Consider the following 18,369-nt stretch of genomic DNA (forward strand, 5'->3'; position numbering starts at 1 on the left):
CTTATCAGAGTTTCGCCACTACACTTTGTTTGCTTGCAAAAGGAGATATTGATGCATACACATTTGTTGCATTGATGTCATTGTTATTGCAAGATGAGCAATCATGGGTGAATTGCTCTAACTTAAGTATGAAAAATCAAGCATTTGGAGTGAGCTATAGGTATAGAGGGAAGTCATGGGAGCCATTAAACTCAAAAGGACCCTTCAAGCACCAAAGATGAGGGTGCTAAGAAAAAAAAAAGTAACTATTGTAGGAGAAAGGGGTATGTTATTGAAGAATGCAGAAAGAGGATTGCAAGTGAAAAAAGAAGCAATCGAGCATGATTGTTGTTGAAAATTTACTGAGTGCGAAGGATGCAACAACACATTTAGGAAGTTTGAACATTGGTCAATCTTATGCTTTTTTTGTGTGTTGTTCATATGATCCGTTTTCTCATGCACATGGCTTATCAATGGTTGAAAACAACAATACATGGTAAGGGGAATTAGTTATATGTACAAATAATGCTTCATATGCAATCCAAGGCATTGGACAGATTCTCGTTGTGGCAATAGATGGGAAAATTATCATGGTTGAAAAGGTTTTATATTGTTGGGTTTCCACTCACGCCTACGCTCATAGAGGAGTGTTGGTGATCAGTAGGACGTTGGGGCACTTTTTACTCTCGGTACGAGAGGTTTTTGTGAGAGTGCGCTGCGGAAGAGGGAATACGAACACGGAGGGAGAGAGAGAGAGAGAGAAAGCAGAAAATAAGGAAGAGAAATCTGCACTGACTGAAATGAATGCTGAATACACTGAAATGGACTGATCAGTCCCTGCACGCAGCTCGAAGCGTCAGTGAGGGCACCAGATCAGGCTGATGATGATGGTAGCACCACCACGGGGGAGAAGGAGTGTCGGAATCTGCAAGAAGACAAGTGACCAAGTGGGGAGGGGGGCTACCAATAAATAGGCAAAAGGACAAACCCTAACCCTAACCCTAAAATGGGGGCAAACCCTAAAAATGCCCTAAAATGGGCGCCCCACAACAGTGACCAAAAAGTGGCCGGACATCCAGTGGCTGCCCACTAAAAGAGGCCAAAAAGAAATACACATCCTAAGACAGCCAGTCGAGAGTGACTAGCCTCCCCCATCATAACACATGACAGACATGTCAGAGCTCCTAATGTCCTCGTCTGACTCAGACTGAGGCTTACAGGCAGGAGATGACAAGGCATGACTGCTAACACCCCCTCTCAGATCCTGGATGTGGCTGAAGGCCAAGGGAGAAACGGATCTTGGGGTGGCAAGAGGAATGCCAAGGTCGATGAAGTCCGTCGATGTAGACTGCCACGGAAGGAGCTCCTCACGATCCTGGGAATCCCCCTCTAAAACACTAGGGGCCAGGGAATCCACAGCCGCATCACCGAGATCGTCCCCCGCTAAAAGGGATGGGGGGTACGAGGGAACCACCAGAGGAGAAGGTGGGGGATGGAAAGGAACCTGTGGAATAGAAGGTGCATAAGTGGGAACGGGTGTAGCAATAGACTGCCTCGGAGGACCCTGCATCAAAGAAGGGGAATGGAGCCTGTAAAGCCCGCGCTCCTGCCAACCTGTAGATAAGACAGCTCCCTTAAAAGAATCCTCAATAACAACGGCATGCTCAGTGAAGATCACTCGTGTGCCAAGCCTCGTAAGGCCATAAACTGAGAGGAGGGGAAGGCCCAAATCCGGAACATGTAGGGCCTGTGAAAAGGAGCTCGAAGGTCGGTCGGTAAACAAAGGCAATGTGCCAACACCACTAATAGGCACCGATAAAATGTCACCAACAGTGACTGAACCCTCTGATGGACGGAGATCCTGTAACAAATCACCTCGGGGAGTCATATGACGCGAAGCACCACTGTCCACTAACCAAGGCTGCGCAGAAGACACTGCAGCCATGGAAGAAGAAGGATCCTCCTCCAAAGCATGGATATGAAGGAACACTGACTCATGGGTAACAGCTAGTGTAGAGGTAGAAGAAGGCTCTGATGTAGATCCACCCTTTGCTCCCGGACGAAGGTGAGGGTACTTCGTCCAGCATTTGTCCTCAGGATGTGTCCCTTTCCCACAGTGTGGGCACTTCAGTCTCTCTGAATCTGAGTCTGAGCTTGAAGAACTGTCCTTCTTCTTAGCCTTTGACTTCTTCTTCTTTTGCTGTCCTCCCGAACCTGTAACAAAGGCTCTAGTGGAGTCGGATCCACTAGCACTGACCTCTCTGAGTCGCTCGTCATGCTCTAAGACAAGCGAGGATAGCTCCTCCCATAGAAGCTGGGCACGGGTCCTCGAAGTAAGAAGGCTGGTGTAGAAGACATCAAATCGAGGCGATGGCAGCTGAGTCAAGAGAATCATAGCCATGCCTTCAGAAGATATCATCCGACCGAGGGATGCAAGTTCATCCCTCATATCCTGTAATCTGTTGATGTGGTCCTGCATGAAAGGACTATCATCAATAGCGAGCATCCACAGCTTCTTTTCGAGAGATATTCGGTGGGCAAACGTCTTCTGATGGTAGTAGAGAGACGCGAGCTTTCTCCACACATCTGCTACAATCTTCAACCTGTGAACATGAACAAGGACAGAATCCTGCAAACTCAGAAAGAGGAAAGATCTGGCTCTAGAATTGAGCCGATCCCATAAGGTTGCACGATCCATAGATGTCCCATCTACGGAATCCACCTGAGGCCGGGGAAGAGGAACAGAAACAAGCTCCCAAAGATTGAAGGAGTCCAAGATACACTCCACCTTGCAGGACCATAGAGAAAAGTTGGAGCCATCCAACCGGTCCTCTTTGGGCAGCTGAGGAAGTACGGGTACCTGTACAGGGGGTACCAAAGGCTGCATCTTCGGCCCACTGGAAGGGGCTCGCCGAGATACATGAATAGAAGGGGGACGGGAAAGAGGAATAGACTCCGGACGACGGTCCTCGTGATAGAAATCACGCCTCCGTTCAGATGAGTGTCGAGACAAAAGCTCGTCATCTGAGTCATCAAAGTCCGTAAACTGATGAGAAGACATCTTCGATATCTGCAAACACCAAAACACAACAAGAGAAGGTTGCCGGTGCCGAAACACAAACACCACAAGCTCCTGAGCTGGCCGCCTTGCACAGAACGCAAGGATGATGTCAAACGCAAATGCTAACGATGCAATCACCACAGAAAAACAGCCTCCTGCCTCAAAACGCCAGTAAAGAAGATGTCGCCCAGCTGTTGGGGAGGCCGCCTGGCTGAAAACGCAAGCAGGAAGAGGTTGTTGATGACGTGGCAGCCACTGGAGAAGGCGCCAGCAGCAAACGCAAATATTTAGGACCTCCTGGAAGGGCTGCCTTGGCTGTTGGGGATGACGCCAGCAACAAACGCAAAGATGTGACACCAAAACAGGCCGCCTTGATCAAGAAGACGGTGCAGAAGGTGACACCTCAGCTGTTGGAGACGTCTTGACCAGCAAACGCAAAGTTGTGGGTGTTCTCCCGCGTAAAACTCAGCTCCGTGTACTCTCCTTCAGCTCTGATACCATGTGAGAGTGCGCTGCGGAAGAGGGAATACAAACACAGAGGGAGAGAGAGAGAGAGAAAGCAGAAAATAAGGAAGAGAAATCTGCCCTGACTGAAATGAATGCTGAATACACTGAATGGACTGATCAGTCCCTGCACGCAGCCCGAAGCGTCAGTGAGGGCACTAGATCAGGCTGATGATGATGGCAACACCACCATGGGGGAGAAGGAGTGTCGGAATCTGCAAGAAGACAAGTGACCAAGTGGGGAGGGGGGCTGCCAATAAATAGGCAAAAGGACAAACCCTAACCCTAACCCTAAAATGGGCGCAACCCTAAAAATGCCCTAAAATGGGCGCCCCACAACAGTGACCAAAAAGTGGCCGGACATCCAGTGGCTGCCCACTAAAAGAGGCAAAAAAGAAATACACATCCTAAGACAGCCAGTTGAGAGTGACTAGCCTCCCCTATCATAACACATGACAGACATGTCAGAGCTCCTAATGTCCTCGTCTGACTCAGACTGAGGCTCACAGGCAGGAGATGACAAGGACAAACATGACTGCTAACAGTTTTTTCCCCCAGACTTAGTCTTATTTCGTATGTGCTTATGTCACACACTTATGGGCACTTATCGTGTTCGCGTGTTAATACCCCCTATAACCCTAAGGTTTAGGGGTTGTACCTTGTACTTTCAGATTACACTCTTTCAATCTATTGCATTGGGTGCCGTGCTTCACTCTCACACTGTCTACTGCACTTTAAGCTGAGCTTTGATCCTCTCTCCATCTCACATTTGGTATCAGAGTTGAGTTCAACTCAGCTCAGCTCTACTCGGTTCGACTCTGTTCAACCTTCAGGAGTGCCCGCGAGCTCCAGAGGTTTGCAGCTCCACCTGCTCTGCTCTCAACACTTGTAGAGTGCCGCCCTGTGGTGTTATTTTCTGGAGCCTCCTAACCAACACCAGCAATCTTGCCCACTCCGCTCGCTTAGACTGCTTGCGCCGCCAATTAGACAGGGAGCCCACTCGCCAGCCTGCCCGTATGTGCAGTGGTCCTGCGCCGCCTTTCTGCCTAGGAGCTTGCTTGACTATCTTGCGCCCTTGCCGGTTTGCTGCGCCGTTCCAGCCACTTGTACCCGCTCGCCTGTCTTCCAACACCCCTGTGGCGCTGCACTACCCCAATGCCAACACCCTGCCCTTGTCTGCTGTGACCTCAGTACCCCTTGCAACTTGGAAGCCGCCATTTGTACCCACTGACAATGCAATAGTTCGACACGCCTGCCACCAACAATTGTGACAGCTCCCGACTATCAAGTTCAGGGTAAAAAGACATTTTTTAAAATCAATCTTTTATTTCAAATATTATTTGTAGGAAAGCATTGTGCCTAGGCAGCACATCTTTGCACTTGCAAGTGTTTGGGACACATTTCAGCAGAGATTTTGTAAAATTTTGGGGCTTTTAAGGTTTTTGAAGACATTGGCACATGTATTGCAGCCTCAGTCCAGTGATAGACTGTTTTGGACAATTTTGGGGTTGTTGCTCATACAGTGTTGCTTAACACTGAATGCACCTTGGACTGCGTGCATTACAGACAGTTTTGATAGAGTGTAGTTGAGTATACTAATTGCAGCAAGCTATTTGCTATAATTTCTGGAAATTTTGAGATTTCTAGGTTGGTCCAGCTTGGACATTGCTCTTTTGCTTCTTTTGGTATTGATTATCATGACAAATTAGGGAGGTGATGCCTTTACCTATGTATCCAAGGAGGACAGATTGGATGGTAATAACTACTCACTTTGGTCCTTCGTGATGAAGAATGTACTTGTGGCGAAAAATCTTTGGGATTATGTTAGTGGAGAAGAAGTTAGGCCTGAAGTTGTGGCTCCAGCTACTCCTTCTCCAAAAGGACATGGACAATATATCAGTGGAGAAGAAGTGAGGCCCGAAGTTGTGGCTCCAGCTACTCCTCCTCCAGAAGGACATGGACAATGGGCACCTCAGCTTGTTCAACCTGCTCCACTTCAGCCACTTCCCCAAAGATTAGCAACTCAAAAAGCATGGGATACACGGGATGCACAAGCTTTGTCGTTGATTGCATTGGTAGTTTAGCGGTCCATCATCCCTTACATTCGTTCTGTAGCTTCTTCACGAGAAGCTTGGCTAACTTTGGAGCAGATGTTTGCTGGTAAGAATGAGACTTGCATCTCTTTCTTAAAGAAAGAGCTAGAGATATTGAAGATGGATGAGGGTGATTCTATGCAGGATCACTTAAACAAAATTTAGGACTTGCGTGAGCAACTTATGAATGTTGATGAGTACTATTCAAATGCACAACTGATATCTACCACATTGAACTCATTACCTCCTTTGTACTTGGCTTTCCATACTACCCTAAACCTCACAATGAGGATAGCCCCACAGCCTATTTCCTTTCTTCAGTTAGTCAGTTTGCTTCTAGAGGAGGAGCAAACAAGAAGAAATAGTGGTGTGGATGTCATAGCCTCTGAGCAAGCTTTTATGGCTAGACAGAAGAGCAAAGATAACCAAGTAAGAATGCTCCGCAGAGCTTTGGGCCTTCAGGCACCTCACAAGGAAGTAAAAAACAAGGGGACACGCAAGCCAAAAAGGGCAAATGCCATTATTGCAAGAAGCCAGGCCACTACATCACTGAGTGTAGAAAGCGCATCGCCAAGAAGGAGGAGTCAGGAATATCTGTTTTTGATGCTCCTTCCACTGCTACTGAGTCTACGTCCTTTGTTGCAGATAGGAACTATTGCTTTTACACATGCGGTTATGACACTTCTTGGCTGATCGAGCATTTAGCTTTCCGTTCTCCTTGATGGGGAGAATATATGTCCTCTATGCTGAAATTTTTTTTGAAGCAAAAGGGCATTGTTCATCAGTTCACTACTGCTTATACTCCACAGCAAAATGGGGTTGCAGAGAGGAAGAATCGGTCACTCATGGAGATGGCCGGATGTATGCTAAAAGCAAAGAGCTTGCTACGCAGGTTTTGGATGAAAGCCGTTATGTGTGCTTGCCAAATTTTCCAGCAAACTTTTGAAATGTCAGACTTGGGGTCTTTGCATTATTACTTGGGCATTCAGTTCATACATGATGCTAGAGGTATTGGTTTATCACAATCAAGGTACATTGGTAAACTTCTTGAGAAGTTTGGCTTACAGGATTGCAACCCAGTCTATACACCAATGGAACTTGGACTAAAGCTATCATTACGTGATGACAGTGATTTGTTTGATATACACACATATGCTCCAGCAATTGGATGTCTTATTTACCTATGCAACACTAGGCCGGACATACAATTTGCAGTTTCAGCCTTGAGCAAATATATGCATCAGCCACGCATGTCACATTGGCAAGCTGTGAAGCGTGTCTTTTGTTACTTGCAACGTACTAGATCTCTTAGATTGCTTTATGCCAAGGGGGGACCACTGCAGTTACATGCTTACAGTGATTCTGATTGGGCTAGTGATTATGATTTACATCACTCCACTAGTGGCAATTGTTTCTTTCTTGGCTCATCTTGTATATCTTGGCTTAGCAAGAAACAATCCACTGTTGCCACATCGTCATGTGAAGCTGAATACAAGGCAGCTTTCACTACCACAATTGAATGCGTATGGATTAGATGCTTGCTCGTTGATCTGGATGTATCTGTTACAGAGCCTACCCTTTGTTCACTGACAGTCAGAGTGCCATTGCAATGGCACAGAACCCAGTGTTTCATGTACGCACGAAACACATTGAGATATATTATCACTTTGTCAGAGAGAGGCTACATGTAGGTGATATCAGCCTTGTCTATTGTCCTACCACCAGTAATGTCGCAGACATCTTCACCAAAGCTCTTCCTCGTGACAAATTTGAAGCATTTCGCAATGCTTTAAATTTGATCTCCTTTGGTGGCGGATGATCCTTGTACTTTTGATCACTCTTCACTCTAGGGGGGTTTGTTGGGTTTCCACTCACGCCTACGCTCACAAGAGTGTCGGTGATTAGTAGGACGCTGGGGCACTTTTTACTTTCGGTACGAGAGGTTTTTTCCCCCAGACTTATTGTCTTATTTCGTATGTGCTTATGTCACACACTTACGGGCACTTACCGTATTCACGTGTGAACACCCCCTACAACCCTAAGGTTTAAGGGTTGTACCTTGTACCTTCAAATTACACTCTTTCAGTCTATTGCATTGGGTATTGTGCTTCACTCTCACGCTGTCTACTACACTCTAAGCTGAGCTTTGATCCTCTCTTCATCTCACATATATATGCTTGACATAAGAAGAACTTGCTTTTAGTCTCAACCATTACATGTGTTGGCTTTGTGGTTAAATTCCACATGGATCGATGAAGTGTCTATGACTATAGTGAATGGGGTATCTTTAGGTAGATCCATGGACTCAACTTTTAGTAAGTCCATTCACACCAATTGCCTATCCTTTGACCCTTTGGTCCAGATACCCTTGTGCCCTAATGTATACTATATGTTGACCCCTTAACCTAGTCAATGCCTTAGCATAATGGTCTATTACCTACTATTAGCACTATGGTTGAGCTATCCTACGGACCGTGTCCGCTTAGGACCCTTGTCTTGATAGTAATACCTTGCAAAACATCTGTTTTGTACTTCTAGTAAGCAGCTGGAGGAAGCACCAGTCATCAACTGCCATGTTCCTGCCTCCAGGGCAGCTGGTTTTCAGCTATATTTTCACCTATAGCACCTTATAAAGGCAGTTAAGAATCCCTCAAAGCAGCTTGTTTTTCCCAAAACAGCTGCATTTCCACCCAAACAGTCCTAGATAGCTGTACTTGTTCCAGCAGTTTGTAGCCATTGAAGTCAGCATTTATGGCTGACAGATTCTTTTCAGTGTGTGCCTCGTAGCCATGATGGGTTTGCCCTAACAAAGAGTAACCCTCCCAAAATTGTAGAAGAGAGTCAAGCTGGTGATTTCCCTTCTGCAAAAGATCTAATTGCTCCAGTCATATAATGTGATGTTGAAGGGGCTTCAACTTCATTTGAATATGGGCATCCATTATCTCAGTAACAAGAGAGTTTGACTAAGAACAGTCCTTGAGCAGGTGATGAAAAGAACACTAGAAGTGATTAGATTCCAGTCATTCTGCTTCAAAACACATGAGATATCACTTTTGGCTGGTAGCATGAAAATTTTTGGGAAAAGCTTTTAAGGAACAGCATTTGTCTGTATAGATTTTAATCTGCAGGAGATTCAAATTCCAAGATGAGGCTCCTTCTGGTGAATGACAGATACCTTACTTATCATTTCTTTCAAACATGATGCAGGATGCTACAACTTGCAAAACTAGTGCATATGAACCTATTGGCATAGTCTGGTACCAATATTCTCTTCACATACAAGGTGATCTTATAGATTGTGGAAAATGGCATCACCACAGAATTGAAAAATCAGCTCCAACTTTTGAAGACAGATATATCCACTTGTTATCTACATGTGAAAAATCATAAGTATGTATTGCATTGCATGAAATTATCTATGGACATTTTCCCCTTTACTGAACAGAATGGAAGAACTAAGCAATGCCATATATTCTAGATGCATTGAAACCATGTGACCATCAACATAACTTTAAAAGTAGTTACACTCATAATGATGCTGTTGCTCACAAACCTCAACACATTTTTTGACAAAAAGATCTGATAAAGCATCCGTAACAGCAGGTACAACATTTGTTAAAACTTCTGCTCCTTGCACTATGCTGCGGTCAACTACACCAACGATTTCTGGATGGACTGACTCGAAGACCTTGGCAACACCTTCCACATATGAGCTCTTCAGCAGTCTGACCAGTAGCTCAACATCATGTTTCACCTGTCACAATGACAATCAGAAATCCATTCTCTCCATGAATGTCATCAGCGAACATAAAAAATATATATTCAATAACTGCAAAATATTAAGAAAGCAATGGACACAAATACAGTTGTTAACCAATGGACATAAATACCACAGTTGTCAAAAATAAAAGCAATCATAAGTTTACTTGTAACTAACAGGTTAATGCTTATGAGTGTTGCTGCTCTTGTTTCATCCTATTAATTTTACTGTGCCACTAAAGAGTGAGTTTGTGAACTAGGTCTATGCATTAGGGTTTTCCATGTACAGATTAGGTTTGCTATACCTGTCATACGTAAATCGAAAACACTAATCCTACTAGGAGATCAAAACCCTAATCCTAGCTGTATAGTAACGTAAAGTATGATGTGCTGTATGAGAGATCATGCACTATGATGTGATGCATGATAAGTTGTGGAATCCATAATGATGACATGCCTCTCACATCACATTGGAGTGTAATGACATTTGCCGAAATAAGTATGTGACATGAAATGTCACATGATACCTTACTAGTAGCACAACTCATTGCACGTTTGCTATTGTTAATATGCTCATGAAACATGACCAAATGTGTTCCGGACAGTTGGTTATGCCAACCATGTGGAAAAGCAAGAAAGGTGATCAGGAACATAACAGAACACTTGTCTCTATGGAGACATCACCCAGTTTGCATTCATATGCATGGAGTGTGATGCATTAATATAGACAGTGTGCATCATGAGCAGCTGATAAGTATTTTGGTGCATGTATGATGTGATTTGTACTAAAATGAGATTTTGCAAGTGCCCCTACATCGTAGGTTAAATGTAGTAATCTTGGTTCTAGATAACATTCATACTTTGCTAACTAGAAGGTTTGTGATGTAAAGACTGAATTGCACTTTGATAGATTGGGTGTATTACTATATTTCTACAACCTGCACCATTTCATATACCATAAATCATAGAGAGATGGTGGAGATTGCAATTGATACAAACATGTTGAATCGTAGTGAACCCAGGGGACATGCTTAGGTATAGGTGTAGTGTATATATATGATAATTGTGTGATTAAGTGCCTAGATCCCTAAAAAGTGAGGGGTTGCAAACCCTAGCAACTTGCAAGTTGTAACATTCTATTTAAAGTCTATTTATGAAGCTCGCTAAAAAAAGCTTAAAATAGGGTGGAACAAAGAACAAAACCCTAGCTACTTTCTTCTTTTTGTTTGCTCATTCTTGGACAATAATAGATAATTTGGCTATGTGTTATGCAAAGAAATGCTACTATATATTGAAGCTAAGTTGTTTTGGTTGCAAGTCCCTATTCTTACTTCTCAAGTAGAGGGTAATTTGAATACATTGTGTATGCAATGTGTGCTAGGGCTTATTGTATATAGACTAGGGTTTTCCTTGCATGTTGTATGCTAATCAAGAACCCCAATTCCACTATGAACAAAACATTGAGTAGTGCAGTGACAGTGTATGACATAATCATACAATAAATCTTTTTTGATCTGAATAAAAGATCATGAGACAAGCAGTCAATTATAATGATGTGTCATAGACTCCTACAAGAGGTTTCTATATGAGACTTATGATGATGATCTTGCTTTTATCTCATATGAATATGCATGTAATGACAAATGCTAGTCACATGTTAGTGAGATAAATTGTTGTGATGTGACATGTCATGTCGCGCTAACTAGTAGTTAAAGAGCTAATAGAAATTTGTTGATTAATGAAATCTACAAGGGACATTGGTTGGTTTGTTTTTGCCACCTACATTCTAGTCAAACCGTCATGAAACAAGCAAAAGCACAATCCATCTTATGAAACTTGCAATTTATAAGTGGGCTTGTACTTGCAATTTATAAGTGGGGTTCTAATTTCTAACAACTCCTTTTGCAAAACAAATTATTAATCCCTTTGATGGCAATTGATATATAGGACTAAAGGACAAAAGGTAAATAATGAACAAACCTACTCCAATAAAAGAAAACACAAATCTTCAGAAAGATGTTCACTAAATGAGAAAAGTTTTACAACCCCCAAGAAAGGCATATGTACTACCACAGTTCTAACCCCTAAAACCATATACGAGAACATATTTGTCACTCAAAAAATACATCTAATAGTTGTGCGCTACTGTTTTTCCCAGTGGATTGACCATGACCAATGTTATCTCCTAGTGCAGCATGCCTTAGCCCTCTTTGCAACCTTAGAGCACTAGCTTCTAGGAAAATACTATTCCTTTGGCATGCCTTCAAATAGTAGTTTGAACAATCTTTACATCATCAATAACACGCACACAAGTCATCAAAATACATTGGTTCTTGCAAAACTTAACCTTAGTAGTACTAATTTTCTGGCCATGTTTCTAGTCATCTTATGAACTAGATTGAAGAAAGGCAAGGATGCTCTTCTAGTAGCATGCCAACTACCAACACAATGCAAGCAAACTTCCAAGTCAATGAGAGTGCAAAGCTACAAATGTGAATGAAATATTTCATTCTTACTCAATTCTCTACTTACCATTTGTGATGCTCTAATAAGCCCCACCTCATCTCACTACCACCACCACTACATTCTTGCTAGGCTTTGTGCAAACAATGGATCTTGTATATGCCTCCATTATTCTATCACCTTCCACAATGGTGCCAACCTCCATCTTCTCACTATCCGACGGGCAAAATCTCTCTACTACTAGAATGATTGTAGCACCACCACTTAGATCTCATCCCCACACCATCATCCTTGTCATTAGTTTCCCCTGTCATTGAGCCTTGCCATCCATTAACATCATCATCATACATGCCACCTACCAAACATTTGTTAAGCTAAAAAAGATACATTATCTATTACATATTCATTAGCTCATTCAAATAACCCCAAACCTCAAATTTTACCAAAGTTTCTATGTCCCATAAGCAAACACCCAAACAACGGAGGATCCAAATCTATAAATAGGAGGCATCCTAGCCACTCAATTCATTCCTTGTTTTGCAACTTACCCTAATTCTTCCCAACCTCCATCCATTAGGCGCCTCCTTCAACTTGTTGCCGTGGTCCTCTCCAGGTATAGCCCTTCAGCCTCACCACCCCTATAAGTTGTGTTTTGCCCTAACTTGTTGATATCATAATTTATAACATGTCGTTTTTTGCATTTTCAGCACTTTTCTTCATAAACCTCTACTCCGAATGGTGGTTATTGCACTTGGAGGTCCGTCTCCCGATGGATGACACACATCAACATCTCCATCAACCTGCTCCTACAAGAGCCACAAGCTATTGGACCACTCTCCTTGAGCATCTTATCCCACTCTTTTCTTCATTTATAACATTCATTTATCGCTTTAGAGTTCTCCTTCTTCTCTACTTGTGATTTTATGTTTTACAATTTACATTTGTATTTTAGTTCTCTATGTTTCAATCTTGGTTATACACTTAGTGTTTTCTTTTGCAAACCTAGCAAACCTCCACACGGTATCAAAGCTGATGCTTCTCTAAAGAGTTACCGAGGCTATCGTGGATTGTTTGATTTGTTCTTGATTACACTAAACGTCAGGCGCAAATTCACAATGGCTCAAACTACGTCTCGAGAGTTCTTTGATGTTCTCTCATGTTACTTCTTTAATGAAGGTATTGATGCATTATTATCTTGATTTGGAGGACAACACTCCATCTACTAACTTTTCCTCTGGGGATCATTCATTGAGACCCAACTCTTCTTCATCTCATATTCCTTCACAAGACACATCTTAGTTGGAGCACTCTACTAATGAGATTGATTACCTCTCAGCTGAGAAAAGACTATCCACTTAAAAAAATTGCTCTTGGAGTGGAAGAAGAGCTCAAAAAGGAGGGTTGAAATGAATTTATATGTTTGCTATCCTATAAAACAATAGCAAAACAAGAGGAAATATGAAGGTATTCAACATAGTTTCCATGTGTTTCAAAAACGGGATTTTGGAAACTAAAAGAAATGGAGTTTCGGTCATTTGAAATATTTGTGTAAATGACATTTCAAAAAATACCAAGAAACAATAATATATGGATTTATGCATATAAATAAACATATATATACACATACTAAGCATACTAAAGACTAGAATCACTAAACAATCTTAACTTTTAACACAAGAGTCTAAGATCCATGATATGCATGGTGCAATTTCACAACGTTATAAATTTTACAAGTTGTAACTCAAAATAACTTACAATATTTTGAAACAAAACAATCCACATGTGACATATCTCATAAAACCTGAAACCATAACATATGTTACCAAAGAATCATGACTCAAAACTTAAAAGTCAAGTACACGAGTCTCATGATAATGTGAGTGGTGATAGATCATAGTAGATACATGATATATTAAGAAAGAGCAATCTAAAGACTCAAGAGTCAAGACTAAATGTCAAAATGATAAGGGGCCAATGACCAGCCATGGAAAAAACATTAACAAAGTGAAATCAAGCATCCACAGAAGTATTATCTACATCAATGGAGGTACTGTCATCCCAATTCTTCTCTAGCTCATCGCTGTCCACATCAGCTGATGAGCTAGAAGCATCAAAAGTTACTGAATCTCCTAGAACAATTGAAGTGCTAGCTCCATGTATGGCTCTTTGTCCTACTACTCATGGTATGGCTCGGAGCTATCATCTTCTTATAGAGCATGGTGTATATACCATGCTCCTTTGGTATGATGTCTAGAATAAACTTCACTCTGTCTTTGTGATACCTTTTCAGATTACCATTGGACTACCAAAATGAGATGCTCTATAATCCACTACACTCGCTTAAGGATGTCTATAAGTATACAAAGAGTTTTGATAATACTTTGGCTGTGACTAGGAGCAGTCAGTTGTTGATATACGGAGGACTCTACTGTGGATTGTTGGGATCAAAGGGTACAAGGTTTGGATCTTTCGATCCAATAGTACCATCAACTCATGGACTTTTGACTTACATGTTGATGTCATTCTATGCCATGGTTCTTTCGTAAATATTCCTCTTTGTATATTAACTGTAAAATCATGTACTTTCTTTTGAGCTTAATTGTCATTTCCATGTGATTGAGAGTTGTTTACTCTCTAGAATCACAAAAAATAATATACATATGATTGTAACATTTGAATATAGTGAATGTTTTTCTAATCCAAGTATTATTTCTAATATATTTATTTTATTAAAAAAGTTCAATAATTAGATTTACAACGTAAATCAATTTTCTTTAATAATAATCTTAATATGAATTCAAGTATAAGGAAGTATTTGGATTTGATATCACATGATTACGCTGATGTCTTTCTGTCACAACTACCTGATGAACTTCCATCTTTTAGCGGAACCTTAGACGATAGGATCAAAATGTTGCCCGATAGCCACTCTCTCCCTCTGCAATATTATAGATTTAGGCCAAAAAAGAAGAACAAGATAGCTATGTAACTTTGAGACTACCTAGCTAAGGGTTTTATTAAGTCGAGTAAATCCCCATGGGACACACCTTCTTGCTAAAAGGAAGGATGGCACGATGGGTTTCTATGTCAATTACAAAGATCTCAATAAGGTGACAATCAATAATAGATATCCATTACCTAGGATAGATGACCTTATAGATCGACTTTGTGGTGCACAAAAATTCACCAAAATTGGTCTTAGGTCCAGTTACCATCATATATGGATAGCTTCACAATATGTTCTGAAAACTACGTTTCGAATGCAATATGATATTGTCAATTTTTGGTTCTACCTTTTGGATTGACTAATGCTCTAGCACCTTTCTAGTAGATGACGAATGAGTTTTTGGTCCTACCAATCCTTCTCACTAAAAAGAAGAATGGTACGATGGGCTTCTATGTCAATTATAAAGTTCTCAATAAGGTAACCTTCAAGAATATATATTTGTTACCTAGGATAGATGACCTTATAGATCAACTTTGTGGTATACAATAGCTCACCAAAATTGATCTTAGGTCCAGTTATCATTAAATATAGATAGGTTCAACGGATGTCCCGAAACTATGCTCCATTCCCTCAGTAGTCCACACATAGAGCTCTGACACCTCTTAGATTGATTCATATTCATCTTTATGGATCGATATCCATTGCCGCCTTGAATAGTGCATTGTACTTCTTTTTAATAGTGGATAATCATTCTAGATACATGTGGGAGTATCGATATCCATTGGTGCCTTGAATAGTGCATTGTACTTCTTTTTAATAGTGGATAATCATTCTAGATACATGTGGGTGTACTTTCTTAAGTATAAGTTTGACACATTTACATATTTCTCTACATGGATGCTATTGGTTTACAACCAAATTTCTCTACATGGATGCTATTGGTTTACAACCAAACTGGTCGTCGTGTATTATGTATGAGGAGTGATAGTGGTGGTGAGTTTACTTCTCACGAGTTTTCTAAGTCTTTGTAAGAGCATGGCATCTCTCGCTAGCTTATCTCTATCAACTCCACCTCTCAAAATGGAGTCGTAGAGTGTAGCAGCCAGACCATCATAAACAATGCACTATCTATGCTATTCACAATAGAGCTCTCTAAGTGTCTTTGAATTGAGGCTGTTAACACTTTGATGTACATTCTCAATCAATGCCCAATTGCAACTGTCCCTTAGAGGGCTCTGTACGAGGCATTCTTTGGCTCTTGAACTATTATATCCCACTTTAGAGTCTTTGGGAGTTGTGCGTATGCGTATACGCACACACCCGATGATAAGATAGGAAAGCTCACTCATCAAGTTGATCTCCTTATTTTTGTAGAATACTCCTTCGAAGTGAAGTCCTATCGTTTGTTCGATCCTTAGATAAACAAGGTGATCGTTAAAAGAGATGTAGTTCTTGATAAGAGAGATGTTGTACAATCTATTGTATCAAACTTTGAGCCAACTCCTTAGCACATTCCATCAGAGATAATGCCCTTTGAGCCGGATTTATTGCCTACTCCTAACGTTTTTGCATATTCTTTAACTCCCAAGTCCCCTCCAACTTGCATCTTATGCTTTATTTGCATCATTGTTTATAGCTGATTATATAGTGCAGTTTGAGTTGGACAATTCACAGGAGACTTTTTAACACCCACGATGGCATGAGGCCATGGAACAAGAACTCGAGAGTAAAAATCGAAATGAGACTTGGACCTTGGTGGATTGTTTGAGTTATAAGTCATTAAGACAAAGTGGATATTTAAGACCAAGCTAAAGTAAAAGACTTGCCTTATTGTGTAAGGGTTTTGACAGAAGAACAACAATGATTATAAAAAGATCTTTGCTCCTACTATACGGTTGACATCTTTTCGTCTATTGATTGCGCTAATTGCTCACCACAAATGGACGATCTATCAAATGAATATTAAAAGTGTCTTTCTGAACGGTTACTTGGAGCAAGAAGTCTATGTGGAGAAGCCGTTCGGATTCTCTTCTATTAATTGGGAAAATAAGCTATTTTTCTTGCGAAAAGCTCTTTATGGGCTAAAGCAAGCACCACGGTCTTGGTTGCAAAGGACGTGTGAGTTCCTTCGAACTCAAGCATTCTACCCCTTATGACCCAAACTTGTACGTCCGTATCACTTTAGAGGGGGTTAGCTATATCTTGCTGTATAGACAATCTACTCATCATTGACTCAAATTCAGCTATCATGGCGGAAATAAAGGCCAAGCTCTGTGCTACATTTGAGATGCTAGACCTCAGTTTGTTGTCATATTTTTTAGGAGTGAAGGTTGTTCGATTTGGGGGATATACTTTTGGCCACGTCTCTCGATTCAACTATCCACTTATAAGGATACTCTAGGTTATCCCTTGGATGAGTATAGCTATAGATCTGTGATGGGAAAACTTATTTGAACTTTGATTGATTCATACCAGGTCACATTTAGCATACTCAGTTAGTTTGCTCAATTAGTATTTCATAGCATCTAGGATGTCCACATTGGATTGTATATCTTTATGTTTTGAGATTTTTGAGGTATACATATATTATGGATTGACTTATAGTTTTGGTTTATGTTTGCGTGAGTAGACTAATTCTAATTGGATAGGAGATCCAAGCACCTAGTGTTCCCATAGCAGCTATCTCTTTAACTTGAGCACAGCTCCAATTTCTTGGTCTAGTAATAAGCAGGAGATGGTGGCAGCATCGATAGTCGAGGGCAAGTTTAGGACTCTCTTTGGCAATACCATTGAGGCCATCTACTTGAGGAGCTTACTAGTGGCACTTTAGTTCCCATGTGTTGCACCAATTGTCATCTACTGTGACAACCAAAGTGCAATTGCACTAGTTGGTAACCCGATCATGACACTTGGCATGCAACATGTTGACATATATGCTCACTTCACCAGAGAGCAAGTTGAGCTAAGCACTATTTGACTAGAGTTTGTATCGTCATCGAATAACTTTGTAAGCATTGGTGCTTCAGTACTTACTACCCAGGATCAACTTGGATACACCCTTCTCCACTTCATCAAATTGATGGTGAGAGAGTGCTTCCCTCTAGCTTTCCCTTCTAGTTTAAGAGAGGATGGCTTTCTTCTCTTTATAGTGATAGGGTGCTGTTTACAAATCTTTGAGACATTATGTATATTATACTTTGTATACCATTACATCGCATTTGCATAAGTATGATTACACTTACATTGCCAAGTGGCCGACTCTAGATCCATTATGTTCGTGGCATTGCACATGGCAATCTTTAAGGCCATCTCACTTCCTTGCTTAGATTGTTTAGCTTGCTTTTCATAAGTTTTTTTTGCATCTCTATATATCCACCATATTTACTTCTCATGCTTAGTCTATTTACTTCTCATGCTTAGCCTATTTTCTTCCTCATCAATATTCAATAGTAGAAGGGATAGTGTTGCTTGTTTTGTTTTGTGAAGGTCTTGGGACTGCCCACCCCTTTTTCTTGTTTGGGATACTATTACTTAATCACCAAAAACTTTTTGAAAACCCTCAA

General features: G+C 41.2%; 1 protein-coding gene across 2 annotated transcripts in view; it reads right to left on the bottom strand.

The window, feature by feature from the left end:
• The window catches only part of LOC148033998 (oligomeric golgi complex subunit-like protein), a 106,301-nt gene that overhangs the window by 16,284 nt on the left and 71,648 nt on the right, over nucleotides 1-18,369 (bottom strand). For both annotated transcript variants that reach the window (XM_087682007.1, XM_087682006.1), the window contains one exon: nucleotides 9,191-9,391. In XM_087682007.1, coding sequence (XP_087538133.1) covers nucleotides 9,191-9,391 — 201 coding nt within the window. The remainder of the gene's footprint in view (nucleotides 1-9,190; nucleotides 9,392-18,369) is intronic.

This window comes from Lygodium microphyllum, chromosome 7 (genome assembly GCF_053477565.2).
Source record: "Lygodium microphyllum isolate KBCC chromosome 7, Lygodium_microphyllum_v1.1.10, whole genome shotgun sequence".
NCBI lineage: Eukaryota > Viridiplantae > Streptophyta > Polypodiopsida > Schizaeales > Lygodiaceae > Lygodium > Lygodium microphyllum.